Source organism: Anoplophora glabripennis, unplaced genomic scaffold (genome assembly GCF_000390285.2).
Source record: "Anoplophora glabripennis isolate ALB-LARVAE unplaced genomic scaffold, Agla_2.0 scaffold346, whole genome shotgun sequence".
NCBI classification, from domain to species: Eukaryota; Metazoa; Arthropoda; class Insecta; order Coleoptera; family Cerambycidae; genus Anoplophora; species Anoplophora glabripennis.
In genome coordinates this window covers 340,315-350,101 of record NW_019416443.1, presented here as the reverse complement: position 1 = coordinate 350,101, position 9,787 = coordinate 340,315, and the positions used below count along the sequence as shown (strand labels likewise).

General features: G+C 32.5%; 1 protein-coding gene across 4 annotated transcripts in view; it reads right to left on the bottom strand.

Annotated features, from left to right (window-relative positions):
* Nucleotides 1-7,621: 7,621 nt before the first annotated feature.
* LOC108909145 (eukaryotic translation initiation factor 4 gamma 1) overlaps nt 7,622-9,787 on the bottom strand; it is a 74,622-nt gene continuing 72,456 nt past the window's right edge. For all 4 annotated transcript variants that reach the window (XM_018713382.1, XM_018713384.1, XM_018713385.2 and 1 more), the window contains 2 exons: nt 8,893-9,000; nt 7,622-8,832 (listed from right to left, as the gene is read on the bottom strand). In XM_018713382.1, coding sequence (XP_018568898.1) covers nt 8,741-8,832; nt 8,893-9,000 — 200 coding nt within the window. In that variant the 3' untranslated portion in view covers nt 7,622-8,740. The remainder of the gene's footprint in view (nt 8,833-8,892; nt 9,001-9,787) is intronic.

The following is a 9,787-nucleotide window of genomic DNA, read 5'->3' as shown; positions in this document are numbered from 1 at the left end:
TATACAAACTTCTATTAAATTTTACAGCTGCTGTGAATACATTCACATGCAGGCCACTAGAAGGTAGACGAGCATCTCGAGCCTTCCCCGGATGGTCATCTAAGTATTAACCGCAATCAGAGTTGCCAGGGAAATTTTGTTTATCATCGCCACTACATGAAAATAAAGTAGCAGAGTCGCCATCTGTTTGAAATAAAAGGGAACGTTGTTAAAATATTATGTTAGATGGCACCACTTTAATTTTTTTAGGGTGAAGAATATTTAAAAATCAAATATGTCCGAATTTCCNTTTTTGAGACGGTAATATTTCATTTCTTTGATGATGTCCTATCGCAAAACTTTTCCAATCTTTTTTAAGTGGTTTTGTATTTTGCTTTTTGGTTATTTTTATGTCAGCCTATTTCTGCTACTATGGCTAAATACCGACGTTAGGAAACAAACGAGTCCCAACCTGGAAACTTTGCCAAACCCCCACATTGTCGTAGGATGTGGATCTTTCACTTGTCTTAACATTGTTTGGACAAGGGACCAACGGTTTTACATCCTTTATAAGCTCGAATAAATTTTACAGCTTCTGTGAATACATTCACATGCAGGCCACTAGAAGGTAGACGAGCATCTCGAGCCTTCCCCGGATTGTCATCCAAGTATTAAACGCAATCAGAGTGCCTGGAAAATTTTGTTTATCATCGCCACTAGATGAAAATAAAGTAGCAAAAAGTCGCCATCGGTTTGAAATAAAAGGGAACGTTGTTAAAATATTATGTTAGGTGGCACCACTTTAATTTTTTTAATTTTAAAAATCAAATATGTCCGAATTTCCATAAATATCGTTACTATGTAATGGAAAAACAAGCGACATCAGAGATATAAATAATTCTACCACCGACTAGAAATTTAACAAAGTCAAAGAGCTCGTTGCCACATTTATATTAAAAACCGCCAAAAAATCGTTACGTGAAATTTTTGAGAGACATTCGAGTAAGTTGTGTCGCCACAATGGGGATAGATCGTCTCATCTGGCAACTCTGACCTCGATCACCGTTCCTCGACTTTTCAGATCAGTGACATAAACAGGAATGCCAAGACGCTGCACTCGCCCTATCTAGGCGGTTAGTAAATTGGATTTTAACACAGATTTTAAATGTTTTCACTGTTTTGTTTACGTACTGCCGCTAACTGTATGAAATTTTGAAATATCCAAATATTTTTAACAATGTTGTTTATTTCAGTCGATGGTCATTTATAGTTCTTTTATTTTATCACAAAAGAAATAATCGTTAAAAGATCACAAAATACCACCGACTAACATATACAGGGTGTCTCGATATTCCGCGTATATGCAGCTTCCCGCAATCAAAATAACCACATTTGACTAAACTTACCTCTATTATTTAGCTGCTAGAGAACATCAAAGTTGACAAACAAAATATTCTTTACAAATAACTTTTTTAAGATTTTATTGAAATTTGGTAATTAATAATAAACTAATAATTCCATCAAAAACAACTCACTTATACAGGGTGTTTATTAAGTACTTCCAAATTCATATGAACATGGGTCCGGCTTGGTTTTTGACATACAGGGCATCCAAAATAAAATAATTATTGAACATTTTGAACACGACACAATAAATTATTACTTTTAACACAAAATAACAAAAAAAAATTGTCATGGATAGCTTGCTATACATGTACCTACTGTTTTCTGTGTCCTGCCGCTGCAGAGGAAAGATGATAATTTGATGACAGTAATTTGTAGTGATATGACTCTTTTTCACTTGTTTTTCAAAAACTCTTAATGATTCAAGTTACAAAATCCCAACGCAGGTTTAATTTTAAACTCGTTTTTTACAAAACGGCTGCTTTCAACGATAAATACTAAAAGTACCTTTTGTACATGAAATTGAATTTAGAATAGATGTGTTTCATCAAAAATAACATACAGTGCAACACAAAAAAGTTATGGTTATTTAAATCCAGGTACAACACCGTATGTGGCCCCCTCTAACATTAAACAAAAAACTAAGTAAATATTTGAGTTTATCAATACTCCCGAATTTCATTAAATAGCCATATTATATTATTCAACAAAAATATATTCAAAATAGCAAACAATTTATTTCTTTTTTTGGAGGCTCTGTATCTTAAGAATTAAGCCGTTGTGGATCCATGCTCATATAAACTTTTTATCTTAAAATTAGTCAGACTACCACTTTAAAGTTTGTAAAAATACTTAATAAACACCCTGTATAGACTACTAATTCTATTGTTAAATCTTCCTACAGACGTCAGGGTGTAAATTTTCCATCGCATTTTGTAATCAAATTAAAATGTGTTTTAGAAAAGTAATAGTAAATTTCGTGAGTAATTAAAACATACATAGCCTTCATAAATGATTACAAACCACGTGACTGATGAGCTTAGGGAACCAACATTGCATGGCTAGTACCGTCAACTAAAAACCACTAAATCTTGGTGTCGCCAAATGTTTACGCTCGAGATAATGCAATTAGTGGGTGAAATAAAATGTTGCATTTTAATGTAATCTTGATCTTATCGTTTTAATGTTACGGAAATTTCATTGCCAACACAAACGAAATAAAATTACTTTTCCAAACAAAATTAATGGTCATTAATGGACTTGTAATCATTTCTGAAAGCTCTATAATATACAGGCTCCTAAAAAACGCCGTAAGCCATAACTCGGTTACCAACCAACCATGCTTGCGGTTATAGTCTGATTTTTAAAAACAAAAAATTAAATAAAATGGCACTATAAAGCAAGCCTATTACAGTTCATTTACTATTTTTCTTTGAAGCCAACTTTTTTTTTCAAATGGCAATATAGTTTTTTTGTTATTTATTTTCTGAATCCAACGATGTATATGAACTATACTTTTGTAAAGCATAGATGCTATTGTAGATAGGGCCCATGATATTATTCTTACTGAGGACCGTTATCATCCAGCTATTGTTATCAATATTAATACATACACAAAAAAAGAAAGTTTTCCTTTGAAGCAACAAAATGACTAATTTCAAAAAAGCAAATTTTCCCGTTTTGTACGATATTATTTTCAATACTAACTGGTCTTTCCTTAATGAATACACTAATCCAAATTATGCATTAGACGCTTTTTATGACAAACTGAATAACATTTTTGAGGACTGTATTCCAAGGAAAAAAATTGGTTCAAAGGTCTACCCTCGTGGTTCAATGGAAAAATTATTAAAAATATTAAACAAAAAAGTAATGCAAATTTGATGTGCTGATAGATTTAAAAATGTTTTGAATTTCCACGATTCAATAAAAGTTTCACTTAATGAAATATTCATCGCAGGCAAATACCGAAAGAAACAGAATGTTTGAAGCGTTTAGGGAACGCAGCCTGTTTCTAACACCATCTTTAGCATATAAAAATCTGTAGTATTGACAGAGACGGGCAAAGGCTGCGATCTCCAAACACTTCAATCATTCTGGATCTCTGTATAAAATACAGCTGTTTAAATGTATCCATTTTTTTCCTCAAAGGACAATTATTATTTTTAAAATATGGATTGCTTTAGACAAAAGGCAGGGCAAAATTGGAAAACTACGATTAGTTTTCGAAATATTTGAAAAAAAAAACACAAAATTTTAGGAATCCGATTTTGTTTCATTTCAGCCTTTTTTGTTAGGAATCCGTTTTTGTTTCATTTCAGCCTTGTTTGAGGTGATATTGAAAAGAGAAGAACACTTACTCACATGGCAACTTTTTGCCCTCTATCGAATGGCATAATCAATTTTTATATGTAACGTTTCGTCTCTCCAGGACCATCATCACCTTTTTTTTAAATACGACCCTGGAAATTTTATTACATTTTTTGCGAGCCTTCATGTCATGTCCCTCAGTACTGTATTGTCGTACCCCGAACCAGATTCTGATGTCTCAAAAAATTCGTCTTCAATGTATTCGTTCCAAATATCTCAAATTTTTTATTTAGAATTTTAAAAAAATTAGATAAATTCGGAATGAATCCATTGAAGATTAATTTTTCGTGACAAAACGTCTGAATCGAGTTCGAGCTGAGGCAGTATAGTATCGGGGGACATGAAGGCTGGCAAAAAATGTAATAAAATTTCCAGGGTTGTATTTAAAAAAAAAGGTGATGATGGTCCTGGAGAGACGAAACATTACATATAAAAATTCATTGCCATTCGATAGAGGGCAAAAAGTTGCCATGTGAGAAAGTGTTCTTCTCTTTTCAATATCACCTCAAACAAGGCTAAAATGAAACAAAAACGGATTTCCATAATTTCGGTTATTTCAAATATTTTGAAAACTAATCATGTTAGCCTTGATTTTTTAGAGGCATAATGTTGGTCCCCTGATTACGCAACTTTGCCCCCATTTTATAATTTCATTGTTGTTAGAGAATAAAGACATATTATTATTTAAGCTACTTCGTATCTCTTACCATTTCTGAGAACCCTGTAGTGAGAAGCGAATTTGTAACAGCCTGTAGATACCTTCGCACTGAATCCCTACTGCACAACCACAACCGATTCCAAGCTTTGTAAATAGTATACTCACCCTCGATACAGTTCNCATAAACATGAATGCCAATACGCTGGGCTGCACTCGCCCTATCTAGGCGGTTAGTAAATTAGATTTTAACACAGATTTTAAATGTTTTTACCGTTTGGTTTACATAGTGCGACTAACCATAGGATATTATGGAAATTTTGAAAAATCCCTATCCAAATATCTTTGACAATGTCGTTTGTTTCAGTTTTCACAGAAGAGATAATCGTTAAAAGATCCCAATACCACTGACTAACATATACAGGGTGTTTCATTATTCCGAGTAAATGCAGCTTCCCAAGATCAAATTGACTAAACTTATCTCTATTATTTAGCTGCTAGAGAACATCAAATGTGACAAAAACAAAATATTCTTTATAAATAACTTTCAACACCTTATAAGATTTTTTTAAATTTGGTACATTAATAATTCCTTCAAAAACAAGATACCTACAGGGACCTATAGTTACTAATTCTATTGTTAAAATTGTTAATCAACTAAAAATCTCTAAATGTTAGCATCACCAGATTAATTTGTTTACAATGAACAATGGTAAACCGTTACGTCTAAGCTCGACATAATGCGATCACCAATAGAATATAATACAGCTGGTGAAACAGAATGTTGTTTTAATGTAAACTTTATCTTGTTTTAATGAGTTTTAATTTTAATGTAATTGCTAATATGAAGTAATACAATTACTTTTTCAAAATGGTCATGTGGCTTGTAATCATTTATGAAAGCTCTATACCGGGCGTTTCATAACTTGACAGTCAAAATGAAGTCATATGCACAATCGAATGAATATTAAACATGATATAAATAATAACTTTTTTTCAGATTGGGCTTCGTTTAGGAAATATTCAGTTATAAAAATACTTTATTACTTTATTCCACAATTTGTAATACCACACAATTTCAACAACAGTTATTACGTTAAAAACTACAGTAATGTTTAAGAATGCCATGAATATGCACTGAATTTAAAATGATATCTTCTAATTGCTCAATTGGCTCAGCATAAACTAATTGTTTTAAGTGACTCCATAGGTGAAAATATAAAAGGTCCAGGTTCGGTGATCTTGCAGGCAATGAACATGGCCTTATAATCCACCTCCCATTGAAATTATTATTGAGCCACTCCACCACATCGATGACAAAATAAAAAAGATGTCAAATAAATAAACTTATTTTCATAGCTGTCTTGTTTTACATCTTTTAAAATATCTTCCAAACAAAGCCCGATCTGAAAGTTATTCTTTATTTCACATTTAAAATTCGATTTTACATGACATGTCCACTTACGAAACATCCAAATTTTTGTCAATAACTCCGCAAATCTGTAAATAGTGAAACCTGGGGAATGTGGTGCAAATTGTGAATAAAGAATATCTGCTGACATCTTTTTCTCTTTCATTGTTTCTACTTCAACACATAATTTTCTCATAATTACAATTATACAGTGTAACTTTAAGTGAATACGAATCTGAAATTCTTTTTTTTTTTAATCGAATAAATACTCGAGTTATAATTAGTTTTTTAAACTGTGCTTTAATTCCTGTGTATGCCGCCACTGAACCAGTAAACCAGCACTTCCAGAATTTACATATGAAGTTGTATTCCTCACAGCCGGCGTTGCCAGTTGCTTTTATACCAACTACATTGAGCGAAGTTTAAAAATAATTTAGCAAATCAGTTTTTTTGTATAATTTAAGGACTTGTTATTTTAAAGCCATCACATTTTTTTGATATTGCGGTAGAAAAGCTGAACTTGTAAAAAAATAAAGATTTACACGATTTATTAAATATTAACTAATATTGGTACGTAGATACGTTACTAATTGTAAATAATTTTTTTTTATTCAACTGCTACACAGCGAAACTAATGAAAAATAATTTAGTGAAAACAGATTGCTTTCTATGACGTGATATTTTAGTCATATTTTTTTTTGTCAATGAGTAGCCAAACAGAAAAATTGTTAAACAATTTTTAATTTTTACGTGATTTACTACGTATTAAAATAAAAAGGTATGTACATACGTTACTAATTGTAAATAAAACTTATTTGTGTTTTAAAATAATTATTTTTGCCGTTTTAAAAAATTAAAAATAAATGAAAATACTAATCTGATTATATGAACAATTTTTTTAATCGGTTCAAGCTTTTATAAACATTTGTGTTACTGTTTTTTTAAGCAGCATATATTTTACTTTTGAATGTCGGTGTCAATGACCTGTAACACTGACCTAGTTTTACCGTTACAAGAATGTAAGAAATACGCTTACGAAGGGGTTGTTGGTGTTTCGATATGACAAAATGCGTTAAATACAAACTACCACATTAGTTCAGCAGAACGGGATTGGCCGAATATATCGTCTCTCGTCTCGTCTATAACCTTAAAGTTATTTATTTCAGTGTTTGATGATGGTACAGTGTATAGTTTTGTTTTTCAAGTTTTAAGTGATATGAAAAAGCATCAAGAGCTATATGAGTAGAGCCTAATTTATGTCCGAAGAAAACGATTTTACTGAAAAAAGACATCCGATGGATTATACCAAAGAGCAGTCAGAACCTCATGGCGGGTGATGTGAAATTTCCCTTTTAATAAACTTTTCTTTAAATTGAAATTTGGCAACGGTGCATAGTCCAGTTGTCAATTGTGCATGCACAGCAACTAACACGTTTGAGATCACTAGCTTGTCCAGAGGCAGGGTAGGAAAATTATTAAAAAATGGTTTAAAAAAAAATTAAGTTTTTACGACAGTATTTGAAAAAAAATAAACTATTGATACGGGTTTCTAAAGGTCAAAGGTAGCCTGTGTAAATATGACCCCCACTTAAACTTACACCCTGTATAGACATCTCACCGAATCGCTACTGCCACATCGGTAAATGATTCCAAGCTTTGTAAATAGTATACTCACCCTCGATACAGTTCAGGCCTTTGTATGTAGTTCAACCCTGATATTCACGTTTCGCACGGATTCACGAACATTTGTTACCAAGGTACTATTTTTTTAATTTCGGAAATTCAGTTAATAAAAGAGACACTCTGTTTTCTGCCTTTATTGTACATCTGATGATTCTCATATATAAAAATTGCTGGATTCGATAAACAGTAAGTTGTTTCGTTCAGATAAAACTCCATAATCAGAAGTGGGATTCACAGATTCTCATCAACAATATTTAAACGGCCTATTCCTCATATCCATAATCCATTTAACTAATAATATATCTACAGCTTTAACTAATGTACACGGATAGAACTTATAAAAATCTTCGTTTAAACGCATTTATTTTGGAGGAAGTCTATGTACAAATCATCAGTCAGAAAAATACTGTATATGTTTAAAAAAAAATATATACAATATTTCGAATCGAATTACTTCTGACTAGCAACAGTCGCTCAAAGCAGTTTCAGATTTGTTCGAAATCAACCAACGGAAAAGTAAATCTAAAACTGAAGTGTGCAGCTGCATATTTATTATACAGAACAATTATACCTACATGTAACTTAACAGTAAGAAATCATGATTTTAACAAATTCATTTATAACAAAAAAAAAAGAAAAAAACATCACGGGGACCGTTCTCGACGACTCACAATCGTGCTGTTTAAAATATACTCCACGCCTTCCCGGGCCCAGCAGACGCGCACCGCCCAACCTGATATTCCATATTTACTCATTAAAACAAAGACACGTCACTATAAACAATAAAAAGTAATTAAATAATATAAAATATATAATATAATATAAATAAAGACAATAATAATAAGTATAAAAGTGACCCGCGCGGCCCGCTGAGCCCGCCTACGCATTTTTAAATCCTCATGAGCATTTGCAGAGTCTATTAATTTAATTTAATGTAATAATCACTTAATTAAATGAATTTTATAATTTTTTGAGTCCTTCAATCCGAATTCGACGGAGGGCACTTGATCCTTTTACAAAGTCTTTATTCGGCACTCGCGTTCGTTCTTCCATCCTGCTGCTTCTCACAACGCTTTTATAGTATATAATTAAATATGTATAATATATATAATATAAACAATTGTATAAATTTTTTTACTAGAGTCTGCGGCGGTTCGTCACCACTCAATTCACTTAATTGTCCGGAAAATTTATTAGGTCTATGTAGACGCCAACATCACTGGCGGCGCTACCAACTGCTAGGCTTCGTCCGACGTCGAGGATCCGTAGTCCTCCTCGTCGTTCTCCTTCAGCTGGGTGAAGAAGCAAGTCAGTTGTTTCAGGGCCACCCCTAAAAAAAATGATTTAAATTACGATTCCAATCGTTCAACGCTGCGGAAAATCCACCAACCTTTGCCCTCCTGTTCGGCGGGGTCGGAGCTGTTCTCCCAGGCAATGAAGCTCTCCTGCGAGAAGGTCCCCAACTCGTACAATTTATCACATATGGAAAGCAAAAGACCTAAAGAAACGGGGAAATCAGTAAAGACAAATGAATCGAACGCATTCAAACACAATGGGCATGTCCCCTGTAAAGAGTGACCGCAAAAAACCTGTGATTTTCGCCCGTTTTTTTACAATTGAGAATTTAAAAAAAATACATAAAAATGTTTTTTGGTCGCAATTTACTTGTCATAAAAAACTGAAATGAGCATAGCTTTCAGTATTTTGAAAATTTTAAAAATTCATACTAATTAAAGGTTTGAAAAAATGCCAAAAATGAAGAATTTGAATATTACTAATTGATTTAAAAAAACCGTTAGCATGTGAATTATCTAATTTTTTTTTTTTTGGAATCTACAATTATTTCTGATATTCTCTATTTTTGGGGATGATTCCACCCCCTGAGCGCACTTAAGGGTGGATTTTCTAATTCAACATGCATATTTCAGTCATGAGAATAAATCATTCGATAGAAAAATTTACATGTTAATAGTTTTTATATTTATTGGCAATATTCAATTCTTCATTTTGGGCGTCTTTTCAACCCCTAAATAGGGGTGATTTTTGAAATTTTTCAAAAAACTAAAAGCTATGCTCATCTTAATTTTTTACGACGATTAATTTGAGACCGTAAACATATTTTTATCTATTTTCTTTAGTTCTCCGCAAATTGTGAAAAAACGGGCGATTTTTGTGGCCACTCTATATTAAAGAACAATTAAACCCCGTACTCTCTTCTCAGCGTTGACACGTAAATCACAGCTTTAGCGTTCATCGGATATTACCACGTTTAAATCAGTCCGATG